This window comes from Piliocolobus tephrosceles, chromosome 13 (assembly GCF_002776525.5).
Source record: "Piliocolobus tephrosceles isolate RC106 chromosome 13, ASM277652v3, whole genome shotgun sequence".
NCBI lineage: Eukaryota > Metazoa > Chordata > Mammalia > Primates > Cercopithecidae > Piliocolobus > Piliocolobus tephrosceles.
Genome location: NC_045446.1, coordinates 1,055,277 through 1,075,211, shown reverse-complemented (window position 1 = coordinate 1,075,211; position 19,935 = coordinate 1,055,277). Strand labels below are relative to the sequence as shown.

General features: G+C 59.1%; 1 protein-coding gene across 1 annotated transcript in view; it reads right to left on the bottom strand.

Moving 5' to 3' along the window:
- Window positions 1–8,253: 8,253 nt before the first annotated feature.
- MUC5B (mucin 5B, oligomeric mucus/gel-forming) overlaps window positions 8,254–19,935 on the bottom strand; it is a 33,492-nt gene continuing 21,810 nt past the window's right edge. Inside the window, exons 31-49 of the mRNA XM_026447312.1 lie at window positions 17,418–19,935; window positions 16,939–17,120; window positions 16,485–16,656; window positions 15,098–15,345; window positions 14,570–14,756; window positions 14,185–14,410; window positions 13,902–14,077; window positions 13,711–13,780; window positions 13,188–13,288; window positions 12,686–12,717; window positions 12,246–12,426; window positions 11,756–11,857; window positions 11,582–11,619; window positions 10,917–11,036; window positions 10,403–10,489; window positions 10,160–10,282; window positions 9,902–9,944; window positions 9,575–9,677; window positions 8,254–8,747 (exon numbers count right to left, since the gene is read on the bottom strand). The exon at window positions 17,418–19,935 is cut by the window's right edge and continues 3,749 nt beyond it. Coding sequence (XP_026303097.1) covers window positions 8,528–8,747; window positions 9,575–9,677; window positions 9,902–9,944; window positions 10,160–10,282; window positions 10,403–10,489; window positions 10,917–11,036; window positions 11,582–11,619; window positions 11,756–11,857; window positions 12,246–12,426; window positions 12,686–12,717; window positions 13,188–13,288; window positions 13,711–13,780; window positions 13,902–14,077; window positions 14,185–14,410; window positions 14,570–14,756; window positions 15,098–15,345; window positions 16,485–16,656; window positions 16,939–17,120; window positions 17,418–19,935 — 4,929 coding nt within the window. The 3' untranslated portion in view covers window positions 8,254–8,527. The remainder of the gene's footprint in view (window positions 8,748–9,574; window positions 9,678–9,901; window positions 9,945–10,159; window positions 10,283–10,402; window positions 10,490–10,916; window positions 11,037–11,581; window positions 11,620–11,755; window positions 11,858–12,245; window positions 12,427–12,685; window positions 12,718–13,187; window positions 13,289–13,710; window positions 13,781–13,901; window positions 14,078–14,184; window positions 14,411–14,569; window positions 14,757–15,097; window positions 15,346–16,484; window positions 16,657–16,938; window positions 17,121–17,417) is intronic.

Here is a 19,935-nt window from a genome sequence, read left to right as displayed (position 1 = left end):
CAGCTCACTCAGCTCACCGCCTCCTGGGTTTACGCCATTCTCCTGCCTCAGCCTCCTGAGTAGCTGGGACTACAGGCGCCAGCCACCTCGCCTGGCTAGCTTTTTGTATTTTTTTAGTAGAGACGGGGTTTCATCGTGTTAGCCAGGATGGTCTCGAACTCCTGACCTCGTGATCCGCCCGTCTCGGCCTCCCAAAGTGCTGGGATTACAGGCTTGAGCCACCGCGCCCGGCCGAGACTCGATCCTTAACTCCAGAGTCCCAGAGGGAAGGGCCAAGGGCCAGGTAAGGACCCACAGAGGCAGGATGGCCTTCAGCACAGACACCTCATCGTTAAGCTTCTCCTCATGACACTGTGGGACTTTGGACATGATATCCTTGACTATGGAGAGGAAATGGAGCCGGGGGGATGCAGCGGGTCCCAGCCGAGAGAGTGAGCTTGGAGAGAGCGTGTCCAGGCACAGGCTCCAGGGGGAGAGGGAGAGCAGGACTGAGCCCTCTTCTGCCCACAGAGCCTTAGCCCTCTCAGCGGGGACCACAAGGCCTGGGCACATCAACCTGTGCTGGCAGAATCCCAAGGCCTCTCCCAGAAGAGCTTTGGTCAGAGGTCATTAGAAGCCAAGGGGTGTGTGTCTGTGTGGTGTAGACACTCACTGGAGCAGATGCACAGCCCAAAGGGGTGGGTTTACAGCGCTTGGGCGGCCCCCTCTCAGGAGTCTCCAGAGCCCCTTGATGTGGACACAGCACAGCTGGCCCCTTGCAAGGTGTGAGTGGGCAGAACTGACAGGTCCTGTTATATCTCTGAGGCCTGTATCCTCACTTGAAAGGGGACACCTCATCCCAGAAATCCAGCAAGGTGGGTTTATTGAGACCATCCCACTGAAAGCAGTCCAAAATGATGGATACCATAGGTTTTTAAATTCTTCTTGGAGTTTTTGAAAAGATGACAAAGGAAAGGGGAAGCCACAGAGGCGATTACAGCAAACTTAAGCTTCAGTCCAGGTGGTCTTGTGGGGATGGAGGGTGGAGATCTACAATGTTCATGGATTGAAATAGTCAATATGTAAAGATGTCAGCTTCTCTCAAATTAATTTAGTCAGTATAATCCCAAAGTCCCAGCAAGCCCTGTTTTGTTGTACTGTTTTTTTGTAAAGCGTGATAAGTTAATTCTCAATAGCTAGGAAGAGTCAAGACATTCTTGTAAAAGAAGCACAAAATGTGAAAGCTTGCTCAAGTAGATATCAAGGCTGGGCGCAGTGGCTCACACCTGTCATCCCAGCACTTTGGGAGGCCAAAGCAGGGGAATCACTAAGTTTAGGAGTTTGAGAGCAGCCTGACTTACATGGCCCACCTCTACTAAAAATGCAAAATTAGCTGGGTGTGGTGGCGGGCACCTGTAATCTGTTACTCAGGAGGCTGAGGCAGGAGAATCGCTAGAACCCGGGAGGTGGAGGTCACAGTGAGCTGAGATCACGCCATTGCACTGCAGCCTGGGCAACAGAGCGAGACTCTGTCTCAAAAAAAAAGAAAAAAAATAGGCCGGGTGCAGTGGCTCACACCTGTAATCCCAGCACTTTGGGAGGCCGAGGTGGGCGGATCACCAGGTCAGGGGTTTGAGACTAGCTTGGCCAACATAGTGAAACCCCATCTCTACTAAAAATACAAAAAATTAGCTGGGCATGGTGGCGGGTGCCTGTAATCCCAGCTACTTTGGAGGCTGAGGCAGGAGAATCACTTGAAGCTGGGAGTCGGAGGTTGCAGTGAGCCGAGATCGTGCCACTGCACTCCAGCCTGGGGGACAGTGCAAGACTCTGTCTCAAAAAAAAAAAAAAAAAAAGATATCAGGACTGTCAAGACTATTGTCTACAGTAAGACAATAAAGAGTCCAGGGAACAACACAGAGACCGCAGCGATGACAGGGTGGGCAACAGATGCCCTTTTTAGTACGTGATATTGGGCCAAGCAGCAAGATCTGTGAAATAAAATGGAGTCAGACCCCTACTTCATGCCACTTTCATACACCAATTCTGGGTGGATTCAAAATTTAAAGGCAGAAGGCACAATTGCAGAGCTTTTAGGAAATAATTCAGAAGACAGTATTCCTGATCCCAGGGTAGAGAGGGGTTTTCTTAAATAAGACTAAGAGGCACTAGCCATGAAGGATTGAGTCGTTAAAGTAGCAACTTCTGTATTGTGACCTGTGGATTTCTGTTAGGTGTGTTTCTTATTTGGATATAACAGGGCATGTGGGCCAGGCATGGTGCCTCACACCTGTAATCCCAGCACTTTGGGAGGTCAAGGTGGGCGGCTCACCTGAGGTCAGGAGTTCGAGACCAACCTGGCCAACATGATGAAACCCCATCTCTACTAAAAATACAAAAATTAGCTTGGTTTGGTGGTGCGTGCCTGTAATCCCAGCTACTCGGTAGACTGAGGCAGGAGAATCGCTTGAACCTGGGAGGTGGAGGTTGCAGTGAGCCGAGATCATGCCACTGCACTCCAGCCTATGCAACACAGCAAGACTCCGTCTCAAAAAAACAAAAAACAAAACCAAACAATAGAAAAACAGGGCATGTCACCCATCTCTTTGCTCACCATTATTGCATGTGTGTGACTGCGCTTGGCCCCTGGTCACCTCAGTTAGTAGCTCATTCACAGAGGATCTGTGGGAGGTGACCTTCTCAGTCCCTGTATGTAAAAAATGTCCTTGTCACTCTTAAACGACAGTCTAGTTGGGTAAATAATTCTATGTCGAGTTACCTTCCCTCAGTGCTCTGAAAAATACCGTGGCACCATCTTGCTTCATCCTGTGTTACTAATGAGAAACCAGATACCTGTCTGCTTCTCATGCCTTTGTAGGTGAACTGCCTTGTCTTTCTGGTAGCTTTGAGGTTTTCTCTTTTTCTTGGGTGTATTTTTGCTTGGTCTGTCTTGGCACTCACTGGAAGCTCTGAGTCTAAGACTTCATGTTTTTGTTCTGAAAATATGGCCTCTCTTCCACTCTCTGTTCTTTCCTTTTGGGGCTCACTAGAAAAAGTATTGAGATTTCCAGATCTGTCCTCCATATCCTCTAATCTTAAAAAATAAAACCATCCTATTAAACCTGATAGCGTGAGCGCACGGCCTTTGTCTTTCTCTACTGACAGAGTGTTTGCTCTCTTTCAGGATGTTGGCATCTCTGAGCTGCTTGGTGGTTTCAGGCTGAATGCCCATTTTCTATAAAGAAATGTGATGTAGTCAGGCTGTGTGTCCCCACCCAAATCTCGCCTTGAATTGTATCTCCCAGAATTCCCACGTGTTGTGGGAGGGACCCAGGCAAAGGTAATTGAATCATGGAGGCCGGTCTTTCCCACACTGTTCTTGTGATAGTGACTAAGTCTCCCAAGATCCGATGGGTTTATCAGGGTTTCCACTTTTGGTTCTTCCTCATTTTTCTCTTGCTGCCACCACATAAGAAGTGCATTTTGCCTCCTGCCGTGATTCTGATGCCTCCCCAGCCATGTGGAACTGTAAATCCAATTAAGCCTTTTTTTCTTCCCGGTGTTGGGTATGTCTTTATCAGCAGTGTGAAAACGGACTAATATAGTAAATTGGTACCGGGAGTGGGGCATTGCTGAAAAGATACCTGAAAATGTGGAAGTGACTTTGGAACTGGATAACAGACAGAGATTGGAACAGTTTGGAGGGCTCAGAAGAAGACAGGACAATGTGGGAAAGTTTGGAACTTCCTGGAGACTTGTTGAATGGCTTTGACAAAAATGCTGATAGTGATGTGAACAATAAGGTCCAGGCTGAGGTGGTCTCAGGTGAAGATGAGGAACTTATTGGGAACTAGAGCAAAGGTGACACTTGTTACCTTTTAGCAAAGAAACTGGTGGCATTTTGCCCCTGCCCTAGAGATTTGTGGAACTTTGAACTTGAGAGAGATGATTTAAGGTATCTGGCAGAAGAAATTTTTAAGCAGCAAAGCATTAAAAAGCTGACTTGGATGCTGTTAAACATTCCATTTTAAAAGGGAAACAGGCCGGGCTTGGTGGCTCATACGTGTAATCCCAGCACTTTGGGAGTCTGAGGTGGGTGGATTACCTGAGGTCAGGAGTTTGAGACCAGCCTGGCCAACATGGAGAAACCCTGTCTCTACTAAAAATACAAAAATTAGCCAGGCATAATGGTTCATGCCTGTAATCCCAGCTAGGGAGGCTAAGGCAGGAGAATCACTTGAACCTGGGAGGTGGAGGTTGCAGTGAGCCAAGATTGCACCACTGCACTCCAGCATGGGTAACAGAGCAAGATTCAATCTCAAAAAAATTTTTTTTGTTGTTGTTAAAGGGGAAAACAGAGCACAAAAGTTCAGAAAATTTGCAGCCTGATGATACAGTAGTAAAGAAAAAAACATTTTTCGAGGAGAAATGTAAGCCAACTGCAGAAATTTGCTTAAGTAGCAAGGAGCCTAATGTTAATCCCCAAGACCATGAGAAAGTGTCTCCAGACCATGTCAGAGACCTTCACGGCACCCCCTCCCATCAGAAACCCGGAGGCCCAGGAGGAAAAGGTGGTTTTGTGGGCTGGGCCCAGGGTCCCTGTTCTGTGTGCAACCTAGGGACTTGGTGCCCTGCATCCCGGCCTCTCCAACTGTGGCTGAAAGGGGCCCAATGTAGAGTTCAGGCTGTGGCTTCAGAGGGTGGAAGCTCCAAGGCTTAGCAGCTTCCACATGGTGTTGAGTCTGTGGGTGCACAGAGGTCAAGAACTGAGGTTTTGGAACCTCCGCCTCAATTTCAGAACATGTATGGAAATACCTGAATGTCCAGGCAGAAGCTTGCTGCAGGCGTGGGGCCCTCATGGACAACCTCTACTAGGGCAATGCAGAAGGGAAATGTGGGGTTGGAGCCCCGACACAGAGTCCCTACTGGGCCACCGCCTAGTGGAGCTATGAAAAGAGGGCCACTGTCTTCCAGACCCCAGAAAAGTAGATCCACCAACAGCTTGCACCATGAGCCTGTAAAAGCCACAGACACTCAACATCAGCCCATGAAAGTGGCCAGGAAGGAGGCTGTATCCTGCAAAGCTGCCCAAGATCATGGGAACCCACCTCTTGCATCAGCATGAACTGGACATGAGACCTGGAGACAAAGGAGATCATTTTGGAGCTTTAAAATTTGACTGCCCCACTGGATTTCAGACTTGCATGGGCCCTGTAACCACTTGGTTTTGGCCAGTTTCTCCCATTTGGAACAGCTGTATTTATCCAATACATGTACCCTCATTGTATCTAGGAAGTAACTAACTTGCTTTTGATTTTACAGGTTCATAGGCAGAAGGGACTTGCCTTGTCTCAGATGAGATGTTGAACTGTGGACTTTTGGATTAATGCTGAAATTAGTTAAGACTTTTGGGGGCTGTTAGGAAGGCATGATTGGTTTTAAAATGTGAGAACATGAGATTTGGAGGTTCCAGGGGCAGAATGATATGGTTTGGCTGTGTCCCCACCCAAATCTCACTGTGAATTGTATCTTCCAGAATTCCCACACATTGTGGGAGGGACCCAGGCAGAGGTAATTGAATCATGGGGGCTGGTCTTTCCTGTGCTGTTCTTGTGATACTGAATAGGTCTCACACGATCTGATGGGTTTATCAGGGGCTTCTGCTTTTGCTGCTTCCTCATTTTCTCTTGCCACCGCCGTGTAAGAAGTGCCTTTCATCTCCCACCGTGATTCTGAGGCCTCCCGCAGCCATGTGGAACTGTAGGTCCAATTAAACCTGTTTTTGTTCCCAGTCTTGGGTATGAAGACAGTGTGAAAATGGACTAATACATCCCTATAATCCCCACATGTCATGGGGGGACACTGTGGGAGTGATTGGATCCTGGGGTGGTTCTCCCAGGCTGCTCTCATGATAGCGAGTGAGTTCTCACGAGATCTGATGGTTTCCTAAGCATCTGGCATCTGTCCTGCTAGATCTCGCTCTCTCTCCTGCCACCTTGTGAAGAAAGTGCCTGCTTCTGCTTCGCCCTCTGCCATGGTCGTAAGTTTCCTGAGGCCTCCTCAGCCAGGCAGAACTGTGAGTCAGTTAGGCCGCTTTTCTTTATAAATTACACAGTCTCGGGTATTTCTTTATAGCAGGGTGAGAACGGCCTCATGCAAAAGGCTTTGGGCCCCCCTCTCAGCACTTCCCAAATGTCTCCTTTTCAGGATATCTGCCGGCGTTGCAGATGATTTACTTTCCTGTTTTCAATTGCTGCTATTTTAAAGTTTCTTTCTATCATTGTCATGATTTTGTGTCTGTGGGGGAAGACATGCCCACTTTTCCATCTGGAAAGCAGAAATCCCTTTTAAAACATCTTTAAAGTCTAAGTAACATTGGTTTGTATTCACTGTGTCTATTTTTATAGTTCCTTGCTCTGGGGCATCAGCAGAGCCCTGTGGTTTTGAGTGTGGCCTCGACTCGAGCTGCCTGGGTGTGAGCCCAGCTTTGCCCCTGACAGAACCACCCCTTCTCATTGTTTTGTGCCTCAGTGTTCCCATCTGTGGAGTGGGAGACACAATAGCAGACACCACACAGGGTATTGTCAGGATTGAATGATACGGTTCTGGGGCACAGAGACAGCACAGCACGGGCCTCTGAGAGGGGTGCTTGTACCCACACACTGACATAAATGGGTCTAAGGAAACCATTGCACCGTGGGAATGACTGAGGTTTGGGAAGCCATTTGTTTACACGTGGCTGAATGCAGACCCGGGTCAGGCAGTGACCTGGCGCAACCTCCAGGGAATCAGCCTCGGAGACGCAGGGTAAACCTGTAGAAGCTCACCCCAGTGGTGACCATCCTAGTCCACCACCCACCGGAGCCCACCTGTAACCTTGTCAGGCCCCTGACTATCTCCAGCCCAGTCCTGGGGTGACTGGCCCTGCTGGGCCTCGGCCAGGAGGGCAGAAGAGGCTGGAGCTTTGTAGCGCTGGCAGGTGCCTGGCCGGGCCCCTAGGAGCTGGGAGCTTTGTAAATGTACAGTACGATAGCATCACCTCCTGGGCAGGGCAGGATCCACCCAAGGGCAGAGGGCAGAGGCAAGCCCCAGTGTGGGGAAGGCCCCACGCTGCACCCACAGCAGAGGCTTCCGCAGCCAGGCACGAGCATTGCTCTTGTCTCCCCAGGTCACAGTCTGCCTGTAACCACCCCCTGCCCAGTAGGAGGTCATTTTGTGTCCAAAGCTCCCTGCATCCCACTGTGCCTAGGTCCTGGCTGGTACCACCTTCACTGTCTTCCCTGCCCACACCTGCAGCCCCAGCTGCCAACCCCCCCCCCCATCCCACAGGCTCCCCGATACCCTACTGTCTGCACCGGGTGCTCTCTGCTCTGGACAGAGCAATGGAAAGGAAGGGCAGAAAGCCCTGCCAGTGCGTGTGGAGGTGGGACAGGAGGTGAGCAAGCTCACGTGTGGCTCATGTAGCAAGTGGCCCAAGGAAAGCATTCCCGGGGGGAGGTGTGCATGGGACGGGGTGAAAAGCGGCCCCGCAGGGCCCAGCACCAGCCTGGCAGCATTGCGCCCGGCTCCATGCCCCTGCCCTGGGGGGTGGCTCCCTCCCCGCTGACCAGGCCTGGTTGCCTGCTTGCCCCACTGACTGCCTCCATCTTCCTGCATGAGCTGGTTTCCTCACACAATCCCCCATACTGGAAATAACAGCTGGGGTGACCTCTGGGTCCTGGCGGCCCCCTGCCCCTCGTGCCCTGGGCAGTGCTCCCACAGCCCAAGAGTGACTCCCAGGGTGCCCACAGGGGCATGTGGATGACCAAGCGGCTCCTTGTCTCCCACCCTGCCTGGCCCTCCCAGAGGCTGCCTGGACCCTCAGTGGCTGTTGGAGGTCCTGCACTGTCCCCCAGATGTGGCCTCCAGCCTGCAGGCCCCAGGCAAGCAGCTCACAGAGAACCTGGACAGCCTGGGAGCGATGGTAGGCAAGAAAAGACATCAGGACAGGAAACATACTCGATGCTCAGGGTTTATTTGCAAAACTGGGCTGGGTTGAGCGGAGGGGGCTTTGGGATGCCAACCTCTCTCTGACCTGGCCATTGTGACCTCAGCCTTGAGGTATCCTGCAGCAGGCAAGCCCAGCGCAGCTTCCTGGCAGCAGCCGGCCTTGCCTGGACCAGCCTGTCTGTGCCCCAGTGGCCGGATGTGGCCAGCCAGAATCCCTGCTGCATGGGGACTCCGGCCATGGCAGGGACACACAGGCCCACACATGCTTAGCTTGTTCCAGGGTGTCCCAGTGACATCAAGGAGGGGCAAGGCCAAGGTGGGCCACAGGCTCTCCCAGGGCAGGACTCCTGAGTGGGGCCCTCCTGAAAGGGATCCTGCTGGCCCCTCACCCTTCCAGGGTCCGGTTTCACCCACAGGGTGGGCAGCAGGAGCACAGAGGCACGGGGTGCCACACACAGAGGCCGGGGGACTCCGCAGAGCAGGCCCAGGGTTTTCATGGTCAGGCAATGCACGTCCTGGCTCCAGGTGGACAGAGCGTGGGGATGGAGGCAGAACATCCTCAGACAGCAGTGGCCTCCCGGGCCAGGAAGCCGGGGGGGTATGTGGGAGCCATGGGCGCAGGGACACAGAAGGGCGTGCAGCCACACTCATCCACATGGTTGTAGGTGTGCAGGACAGTCGAGCCGTCGGGACAGCGCAAGGGCACCGTCTCCTCGTGGACCTGCCTCTCCTGGCAGCAGGTGCACTGGTGCTGCATGGCCTGGGCCTCTGCCGAGTACCTGTGGACGCAGGGAGGCCCTCACATCAGCCACCTTGGCCCCGCCGTTTCTCTGCCCAGGCACACTGACGCGTGGGCCTCTGGGGTCCTGGGCCAGACGGCCGTCCCCTTCTGTCCACAGTGGTCTGCTCTGTGGGCACGTGGGTCTTCACCTTCTCAGAATGGGCAGCTCTGGGCCCCAGGGTCCCTTAGCTCCCGGCTCTGTCTTCTGTGGCCTGCTCTTCCCCTGTCTGAACCAGCTCCTTCAATCCTGCTGACTCTGAGCAGTCCTTGACCCTTCCTCCTGCCTCTTCTAGCTAAGGGTCAACCCTCCTGGCCCTTCGCCCTTCCTGCTGACAGCCAGCCACAGCGGCAAGTCATGGGGGGCTCTACAGAAGGCTCTGGTTCCGCCCACTCTCCCCGGGGGGACACCTGAACCTGGGTTCGCAGCTGGGAGCTCTGTACCATGTGGCTCAGCTCAGCCGGGCCCAGGCTTTCTACCGATGGACGTGGAGAGGGGAGCCCTGCTGGGGAGAGCGGCCCCAGGCTTTCTACCCATGGACGTGGAGAGGGGGAGCCCTGCTGGGGAGAGCGGCCCCAGGCTTTCTATCGATGGATGTGGAGAGGGGGTGCCCTGCTGGGGAGAGCGGCCCCAGGCTTTGTACCCATGGACGTGGAGAGGGGGAACCCTGCTGGGGAGAGCGGCCTCAGGCTTTCTATCCATGGATGTGGAGAGGGGGTGCCCTGCTGGGGAGCTCCCTCCCTCCTTCCGGGAGCTGGCGTACGCCCCCCTGTCCCAGAGCAGGGTGCCAGCCAACTGACGGGCCAGGGCGGTCCCACCGCACTCACTTGGACTCTCCGGGGCAGGAGCCCTCACAGAAGGTGATGTTGACCTCAGTCCTACAGCCCTGGTGCCACAGGACGGTCATGTTGACGCGGACTTGACAGAAGTCTGGGAGGAGGAAAGGCAGATGCAGAGCCCCACCGGACCCTCACTCTGAGGGCCTGGACCTGCTGGGCCGACCCTCCCCATAGGCCCACCCCTCCCATGGCCCTCCAGGACCGAGGGTGGAGTCTGGACTCCGGCATCACACTGCTGCCCGGTGCAGACGTCTGGGCAGGAATGGATGGGCAGCGATGGGCTGGAGCTGGTGTGGGAAGGTGGCTTCCACTTACCCTCCTCACAGGAGTAGCAGCAGCCGGTTTTCCTGAGGCTCCCCTGGGGGGCCAAAGACAGGGGACCGGGCTGTGGGCGGGGCCTCCCTCCTGGGGAGAGGGGGCCACCCAGGCAGGGGCGTGGCCTCCCAGGCAGGGGTGGGGCCTCTCAGGCAGGGGCGTGGCCTCCCGGGCAGGGGTGGGGCCTCTCGGGCAGGGGCGGGGCCTCCCAGGCAGGGCTGGGGCCTCCCAGGCAGGGGTGGGGCCTCCAGTACACACCCTGCAGCTGGACACATCTGGGCAGGATGCAGGCTGTGGGGTCAGCAAATAGACTCCGCTCTCGACCTCACAGTGGTACACGGTGCAGTTGTCCACACGGCTATTGACCCAGGTTTCGTTCAGCTGAAATGCAAGGGGGGGAGTGGAAGCTGAGTGTCGATGATCTCTTGTGCGGACCCCTGTTGGGGGTGAGGGTCTCCAGGGAGGGAGCTGAGAGCTGCCCCCACATGCCTCTGCTGTTACCTGGACTGGCAGACCACCGGGCGTGAGGCAGGCGGTCTGCACGCACTCCCCGCAGCACTGCCCGGCCACGCTCTTGTACTCAAGGCCCTGTGGGGACAGGAGGGGCATCAGGCCCTAACCCTCTCCTCCAGTGCATGTCCCAGCCCAGCCTGCCCTTCTGTCTACACCCCGGTGGCCCAGGGGTCCTTAGCCCTGTCCCTGCCTGGGTCTATACCCGAAGAAGTTGCCCCCACCCAGTTATCCTGGCTCAGCCTCACCCCAGTTTCCAGCACCTTGTCTCTACCCCTGCCTTCCTGGAACCTGATCCCAGACCCTGCCCCCAGCAGCTTGCAGGTCCTGTCCCACCCCCAGACCCCTCAGTCATCTTCCTACTTCATACCCTCCCTTTGGGAACAAACAAGGCCCCAGCGATGGCTGAGCCAGAGAACCCCAGGGAGCTGGGGTAACAGTGACTCGGGGCTGGGTCTGCCCAGCAGCTGTGGGCTCAGCTGGGGGCGGGTGCCTCGGGTCTCACCTGGGGGCAGGTAGTATTGTGGCAGGCATCCTCCTGACATTGCACCGTTGGGTCCTGGGTGTCCCCAGAGAGGCAGGTACACGTGTGGCAGGGAAGGGCCCCTGGGAAGGTTGCACCAACCTGCAATGGGTGGGAGGGTGGCACTGAGGGCACCGGTGGGGCACCAGGGAGTTGTTCCTTCCTCAAATGGAGCATGGATGCACCCCTGGCTGAACGTGGACCCAGGCAGGCAGGGAGCCGATGCACACAGGGACCAACACAGGGACCACAGGTGGGCAGGGAATCTGGGCAGGAAGAGACCCCGTATGGGCAGGAATCTTGGTGGGCAGAGACCCCGTGGGGGCAGGAATCCGGGTGGGCAGGAATCCGGGTGGGCAGGAATCCGGGTGGGCAGGGACCCCGGGCAGGCGTGTGCTGCCCCCAGGCCGTTGCTGGGAGCCCCTGAAGGGACCTCTCAGAGGCAGCAGGTGTGGAACTCACGGCTGTCGACGTCATGTGCCCCCAAGTCCCAAGCATGTCCCAGCTCTGACCTGCCCAGGGCCCCTGTGTGGATCTGCCCTCATGGCAGGAATGTCAAGACAAGGAGTGGGGCTGAGAGGGCCCCGGGGCATCCCACACACATGTTCAAGTCCCAGTGCCACACCCGCCCGCTGCTGTGCCCTTACCCCATAGAAGATGCCGTTGTAGGAACACAGCTGAGGTCCTGGAAGGAAAGGGAGCTGAGCCCACAGCAGATGGCAGGGAGCACGTGCCCCAGCGCCCCCACTGCCCTGCACCCCCTTCCCCCGGGCAAGTGGCCACCCACAGCCCGGCCCCAGTCCCGCCCCAGCCCCGCTCACTGCAGAGGAAGGTGGGACAGCAGTCGCCCTCCTGGGTGCTGATCAACTCCTGCCCTAGCGGGCACACGGGTGGGCTCTGTTGGCAGGTGGTTGTGTTGCATACTGCGGGAGGACGGAGGGCTCTGTCTGGGTGTTGCTCACTCCTCCTCCCGACCGCTTGTTCCCAGCGTAAGTCGCAGGCGTGCTCTTCCCTCAGGACCTGACTGCCTCACGGCCCCTTGGGGCTCTCTCCAGGCCCCTTGGTTGGCCACCTCCCCGCTGCTTCCCACGTCCTCGGGCCACTCCTGGGCAGGCCTGAGGTCACCAGCCTCATCTTTAGGAGGAGAATAATGCACCTGGAGGCCATCTCTGCCTGGTGGTCCCGCCGCGGTCACGCCAGGACACAGTGGCTCTCCTCTGCTCTCCTGTGCCCACCCCACGGGCCCCTGGTGGGCACCAGCTCTGTTCCCCCTCATCCTATGCCAGGCAGCTCTGCTCCACAGGGTCTTACCGCACACCGTCTCAGGGCAACAGGGGTTGTCGGCCCGGGGCCTGGTCACGTTCACGAAGCCGGGATGGCTGCACGGTGGGGGCTGACCCTGGGCCTCACAGGGCAGGGGCTTGCACTGCACCGACACTGAGCCCTCATCACACACGCAGGACTGGCAGTTGCTGATCCACTGCTGCCCGGGCTGGAATGGATTGAGGGGGTCCTTGAGGGCTCCTGGACAGGCACAGGTCAACCCTGGGCATCTGTCCGGCCACCCCCTCCCTTGGGCTGGTACCCGAGTGGCCCAGACTGGGGGGACAGGAAGCCCACGCCAGCCACCGACACGTCCATGTCACACTCGGGCACCCCACAGCTGCCCTGTGGGGTGGAGATTGCTCTTTTGCTCCCTCCCTAAGCTCGCAAGAGGGTGGGGTAGGGCAGGTAGGGGTGGAGCCACTCACAGATTTGGGAAACCCATCAGGTCCCACGCAGGCTGGAAAGAAAACAGCACAGCGTCACTGAGGGTGCTGAGGTTGCAGGCGGAGGGGCCTCTGGCCATGGGAGGTGCTCTCAGGCCTGGCGCCTGCTTCCCCCGTGGGATGGAAGGCCCTGGAGAACTTTCGGGGTGTCAGATGTGGCTGGAGCTCAGGCCAGGGCACCGTGAGCCCAGCTGTCAGTGCATGGAAGCCTCGGCCATGGTGGTGGGAGGCAGGGCTCAAGCGAGGCACCACCGCAGGATCACACAAGGACGGAGCCTCCCAGTGGGGCTTCAGGGGACCGTGGGGACTCTGCAGGGCTCAGGGCCACAACAGGGCCATCTTGTGCCTCTGGGGGCGCAGAACAGGTCACAGGGGTCAGCTGGGGAGAGGGGAGAGCATGTCGCGGGCCTGGGCGGCCCCTCTCACCCTGCGTGTGCTTGGGTGGGGCCCAGGGTCGTGCCCCGCGGCAGGTGGAGGAGCTTACCGCAGGCCTGCACGCAGGTGTCCGTGTGAGCGCTGAAGAGGATCTGGTCCTCGGGGCAGAAGCAGCCCTCTGCCAGCCCCTCCAGTTGTGGGTTCTGGTTCCTGCAGGGCGACAAGAGAGGCCCTGGGACCTAGAGATCCAGGAGGCCTCCCGGTACTGTCATCCACGTGAGTCCCCAGGATGCGCAGTGGGGAGCAGGGAAGGAGACGAACGGGTGGAGTGCGGGACTCGGAGTGGGCGGGGTTGGGGACGGGGTTGGGCGGGGCTAAGGGTAGTCGGGGATGGGTGGGACTCAGGGGCGGGGCCAGGTGGGGATGGGGGGCCAGGCCTAGCCAGGGATGTGCCCCCTGCCTGACTCTTGTCTCTAAGGCAGCAGGGGATGTTTTCCAAGGAGTCCTGGGTTCAGGGGCACCCCAGAGATCGGTGACTCCCAGCGGGGATACCCTCTGGCCGCCTCCTGCTCCCCGCAACAAGTCAGGCAGGCCTGGGTGGCGGGGAAGGCACCAGCCATCCGTGTACTCACCTGGAGTTGCAGGAGGCAGGCTGTATGGGGCCGCATGGCTTGTACACTTTGGTGGGTGGGCAAGTGAGATCTGTGGGCACAGAGAGGTGTCAGACAAGCTGAGAAGTCTGGGGAGCCCAGGGCCACCCCCACTCACCACACAGGCCACTCAGGCCGAGGGGTCCGGGGGGCCCAGGGCTGCCCCCACTCACTGCACAGGCCGCCGGTTGCACCCCGCCAGTCACTGCACACTCCCCGGGCGCGGCAGAGCGCTGCGTAGGCCTCCAGGCTCTGGCAGGGCATCTCGGGGCGGCCCTGGCAGCCGTCGCTGATGCAGGCATTGAAGAATGGGCCCGGGGGGACAAGGTCATGGCACTCGGCAAAGACCCTGTGGGGCAAAGCAATCAGCATGCCTCCACCAGGCCCCAGGGAGCTGCGTGCGTGCGGGCAGGCGGGGGCGTCCCAGGGCCTGCAACCCGCGAGGGGAGGACTCACTGGCTCAGCATCAGATCACAGAGCGGCTGCGACGGGCACAGGCTGGGGGTGGGTGCACTAGACACCGGGGCCGGGGGACTGGCAGTGGGGGGTGTGCCGGTCGGGGCCCAGCAGCCGTCCTTTCTGCTGTCAGGGACCAACCAAGTCTTGGCCATGTCCTTACAGCTGGCGGCAGTGGTTCCGTCCCGCTGGAGACAGTCGTCCCTCTGGTTGTTGGTGCAGGTGCCTGCGGGTGGGGTGTCACCGCGGGGCTGGAATCTGGGGAGCCTTTCACAGCCCCCACCTGCCTCCCCTACTCATTCCCCTCCCCGGGCTTCCCCTATGCTCACCGGGTCGTCAGGCCTAGCAGCAGCCCTGGCCGGGGCAGGACCCGCCGCCCACTCACCGCACTGGCCCTCGGTGTTGTTGTGGAAGAGGTTGTAGGGCAGCCGGGCCTGGAAGACGTGGCCATCGAAGGTGACGCTCACACCCAGGGCAGGAACGTCCACGCGCATGGTGGTGGTCCCCGTCACAGACACAAGCACGCCGTTCTTGCTGAAACCGCTGCTCACCGGAATTTGGTCAAACAGGATCTGGGGGAATCCGGGGGAACGCTGAGCTGGGAGGCAGTGCCAGGTGGGCTCGGGGAGTGGGGCTTGCCTTTGGGGCTCTGCCTCGACGTGCAGAGAGCCCCCTGTATATCCCTCACCCCAAAGCCCAGATCTTCCCTGAGGGCCTGGGGTCTACAGTTGACTGCATTTAGGCCACAAGGTGTGCTTGGCCTAAGGCGGCCCCACAGGCCTTCCCTGCCCCCTGGGAGCTGTCTTGGGCACCGGGCCATCGCTGCGGCACCTGGGTCACCCGGCCTGCAGTCGGCCTGCCCAGGTGTGGTTGGGACTGGGCCAACACTGTGCCGCCCGCAGCCTGGACTCACCAGCTCCTCCTCCTTCCCATGCACCGTGGTGACGGTGAGGACAATATCCACGGACTTGTAGTGGATGCTGAGGGCGCGGGAGCAGCTGGCGGCGGCAGCCGTGCAGTAGTGGTTGTCCAAATAGAGGCTGAGATTCCCAAGGCGTGCGTGGATCTCTCTCATGAGGACATAGGTGCAGTTGCCCCGGAAGGTGTAAGAGGTGCCGTCAAAGGTGGAATAGTGGGAACTGCCCCACACACTGCAGATGCCTGTGGGACACAGATGGACGGGCTGGCAGGCTCCGTGGTGGTGCCCTTGCTCCCCAGGAGCCATGGCAGCCAGCGTCACCACCGTGACGGCCGCCTCGGGGAGCCACTGAAGCCCTAGGGCCTCAACTGCCTTGTCTATAAAATGGATCCGGTGTTTGCAATGGTGTCCCCCAGAAATCTATGGCCACCCCAGAACCTCTGCGTGTGGCTTTGCTGGGAGAAAGCGTCTTTGCCGATGGGGTTAGGGGAAGCATCTTGAAGTGACATCATCGGGGACTAGCTGGGTGGGCCCTCAATCCAATGACCAGTGTCCCCACAGGAGACAGAAGAGACACAGACAGAGAGGGGAGGCCACAGAGAGACAGAGGCGGGGATTGGAGGGATGCGGTCACAGCCAAGGGACACCTGGAGCCCCCAAAGCTGGGGGAGGCAGGAAGGACCTCCCCAGACCCTCGGCAGGGAGTGTAGCCCTGATCTCAGACTTCCAGCTCCAGAACGGAGAGTGTTTCTATTGTCTAAGCTCCCCAGCTTGTGGTGGTTTGGAACAGCAGCCCTGGGCCGAGGACGTGGGGAGGAGAGAGAACGCCGTCACCTCTTAGCGGCGGGTCCTGCACAGTGATGGAAGCCGCTGTTAGGACCCAGGAGACAAAAGCTCCTCTGGGCTCCCACTTCCATCCTGAGCTTCTCCAGGCCCCAGAAGCCCCTGGATGGGGTCCCTTTCAAACCACACAGGCTGATGTGCAGGCAAGCTCAGCGACCTGGCCTCTGCTCCCTCTCCTTTGGGCTGTGTCAGCATTTTCAGCCCTGTGGACACAGAGCCTGCACACTAAGAGCTCACACAACATGCACCACTGAGGCCCGAGACAGCATGGCACAAGATGGTTTCCTGAAGGGTTCACCCCCACCACGCCCCACCACCCCCTCCATGCCCTACTGCACCCCACCATGCCCCATCGCACCCTACTGCACCCCACTGTGCCCCACCATGCCCCACTGTGCCCCACCGTGCCCCACCACACCCCACCACACCCCACCATGCCCCACCACGCCCCACCATGCCCCATTCTGCCAGCTTGTCCGATGGCACCCTCTGCTCCACCTGCCCCCCGGGGGAGTCCCGCAGCCGCCCACGCACTCACACTCGCACTCATAGTGGAAGTCACAGGGCTGGCTCGGGTCCGACACTTTGATGGGCAGGTGCTTGTTCACGCAGGTGACGTTGGCCACAGGCTTTGGGTCCAGCAGGGCAACACGGTTGTCACCCATGCACCTGGCCACCGTGCAGTTCTCCAGGGTCCAGGTCTCATTCACCTGCAGCAGGGAACATGCACGTCCTCACCTGGACCAGCTCACGGGACCCATCCCTTGCCCATCCCAACCCTCGTGGTCCACAGCCCCAGGTAGCCACCAGAGCCTGTCTGGGGAGGGCAGCCCCTGTGCTAGCCTGGCCCCAGACGCTGTGTGCCTCCTCCAGCTGGAGCTACTGGCGGGGGGTCACTGAGTTGGGCCTCGGGGGCTGGGCCCTGGCTGTGCCTCCGGCCAACCCAGACCCTGTGTACACAGCAGGGGAGGTGGAGGGCAGGCGGGGCCCACCTGCCGGGGAGGGATGGCATTGTCACAGCCAGGGGCAGGGGAGGGTGAGGGCAGTGGGGTGGAGGACGCTGGTGGTGGGGAGGTGGGGCAGGTGCCCTGGAAGCGGTCGAGGCCACACTGCTGGTTGCACACGGCATAGAATTGGCAGCCGGCTCGGTCTGTCCTATTGTAGATTACTTCCCCTGTGAAGAACAACACCGTAGGGAGATAAGCCACTCCCAGCAACCAGCAAGCCAGAGTCCGGGGGGAGCAAAGGCAGAGGCCACGCAGAAGGGAGCAGCTGTTCCAGGGAGGGACCGTGGAGGGCAGAGACTGAGCGTGGCCAGTGGGGACCGGGTGTGGCCAGGGGGAGCCAGGTGAGGCCAATGGGGAACAAGCATGGCTGGCAGGGAGAAAGCAACTGGCTCCCAGGACAGGCAGACCCAGGTTAGCATAGCATGTGGGGAAAGGGTACAGGAGCATTATCCACGTCCACTCACCGGGTGAGAAGAACTGTCCAAATGCCCTGCAGAAACAGGGAGTAGAGAAGTGGGAGCTGGGGAAGTGAGTGGGTCTGAGGGTGGTGAGGACTGAGGAGGACACAGTGGACATGCTGAAGGCTGGCAGGCTGCTGGGGAGCACTGCAGGGGTGTGGGTGGTCCCCAGGGTGGATGAGCTGGGAACCGTGGAGCCAGTGGCTATGGGCCTGGTGGCCGTGGTGGTCAGCACTTTGGGGGTGCGAGCTGTTCCCACAGTGGAGGAGGGAATGGCCATAGACCTACTGGCCATGGTCGTGGTTGCTGTAGTGGTCCGCACTGGAAGGGTGCCTGCAGTCCCTGGGCTGGAGAAGGGGGTGGCTGAGGAGCTGGGCACTGTGGGTATGGTGGCTGTGGAGCCAGTGGCCTCAGTCGGGGTGGCTAGAGTGGTCGGCTGTGTGAGGATCCAGGTCGTCCCTGGAGTGGAGGAGGGGATGGCCGTGGAGCTAGTGGCCACAGTTATGGTGGCAGTGGTGGTTGGCTCTGTGAAGATCACGGTGGTCCCCGGAGTGGAGGAGGGGATGGCCGTGGAGCCCGTGGCCACTGTTGTGATGGCTGTAGTGCTCGGCTCTGTCAGGATCCAGGTCGACGCTGGAGTGGAAGAGGGCGTGGCCGTGGACCTTGTGGCCACTGTTGTGATGGTTGTACTGGTCGGCTCTGTGAGGATCCCGGTCGTCCTCAGAGTGGAGGAGGGCGTGGCCGTGGAGCCCGTGGCCACTGTTGTGATGGTTGCAGTGGTCGGCTCTGTGAGGATCGAGGTCGTCCCCAGAGTGGAGGAGGGCGTGGCCGTGGAGCCTGTGGTCACTGTTGTGACAGCGGTAGTGGTTGGCTCTGTGAAGATCGAGGTCGTCCCTTGAGTGGAGGATGTGGCCATGGAACTGGTGGCCACAGTTATGGTGGCAGTGGTGGTTGGCTCTGTGAGGAGCCTGGTTGTCCCCGGAGGGGAGGAGGGCCTGGTTGTGGAGCCCGTGGCCACTGTTGTGATGGCTGTAGTGGTCGGCTCTGTGAGGCTTGAGGTAGTCCCTGGAGTGGAGGAGGACGTGGCCGTGGAACTGCTGGCCACAGTTATGGTGGCAGTGTTGGTTGGCTCTGTGGGGATCCCAGTCGTCCCCTGAGTGGAGGAGGGCGTGGCCGTGGACCCCGTAGCCACTGTTGTGATGGCCGTGGTGGTCGGCTTTGTGAGGATCCCTGTCGTCTCCAGAGTGGAGGAGGGCATGGCTGTGGAGCCCGTGGCCACTGTTGTGATGGCTGTAGTGGTCGGCTCCGTGAGGATCCAGGTTGTCCCTGGAGGGGAGGAGGGCGTAGCTGTTGAGCTGGTGGCCACAGTTATGGTGGCACTGGTGGTTGGCTCTGTGAAGATCCCAGTCATCCCCGGAGTGGAGGAGGGCGTGGCTGTGGAGCCCGTGGTCACTGTTGTGATGGCTGTAGTGCTCGGCTCTGTGAGAATCCAAGTTGATGCCGGAGTGGAGGAGGGTGTGGCTGTGGAGCCAGTGGCCACAGTTATGGTGGCTGTGGTGGTTGGCTCTGTGAGGATCCAGGTGGTCCCTGGGGTGGAGGAGGGGTTGGCCGTGGAGCCAGTGGCTTCAGTCATTGAGGTTGTGGAAGGAAATACTTCAGTGATTCGAGCAGTCCGTGGGGTGGAGGAGGGGATGGCTGTGGATCCCATGACTACTGTTGTGATGGCTGTGGTGGTTGGCTTTGTGAAGATCGCGGTGGTCCCCAGAGTGGAGGAGGGCGTGGCCGTGGAGCCCATGGCCACTGTTGTGATGGCTGTAGTGGTCGGCTCTGTGAGAATCCAGGTTGACCTCAGAGTGGAGGAGGGTGTGGCCATGGAGCTGGTGGCCGGGGTACTGGGGCAGCGGCTGTAGTTGCAACAGAACACACGGATTTCGTAGTTGAAGCACATCTTGAACTTTCCTACCTGCTGACGGTTCCTGCAGACCAGGCCGACGTCCAGGCTGCATTCCACGACCTGGCCCAACTCCTGCAGGGGGACATCAGGCTGGGCCTGGGAGCGGCACTCGAGGCCCAGGGGCTGCTCACAGACGGCTCCTCCAGCCAGGCGGATGTTGGAGTAGGTCTCCAAGTCCCCGCCAGAGGGCCCCGACGTGGGGTAGCTGTAGTCCAGCCAGTCTGACCAGGCACACTGGGGCTCACAGCCCGTGGACACCACCGGGGTCGTGGGGGCCGATGTGGGGCTGCTGGGCAGCAGGGTCGAGGTGCGGGTCTCGCTGGGTGTGGCCGTGGCCGTGGTCCTGGAGGTGGCCGTGGTGAGGCCCGGGGTGGTCTTCCCTGGAGAAGGGGGTGACTCAGTGGTTCTGCTGTGAGTGTGAGGGCTGGACAGGGCTGGAGTCGAGGGTGGGGTGGTACCGGTGGTTCCTGCTGGGGTGTGGGAAGTCACCGTGGGTGGCTCTGTGATGTGGGTGGTGCCCGAGGGGGCCATGGAAGTCCAGGCTGTGGGTACCGTGCGGGGACTCTCGGG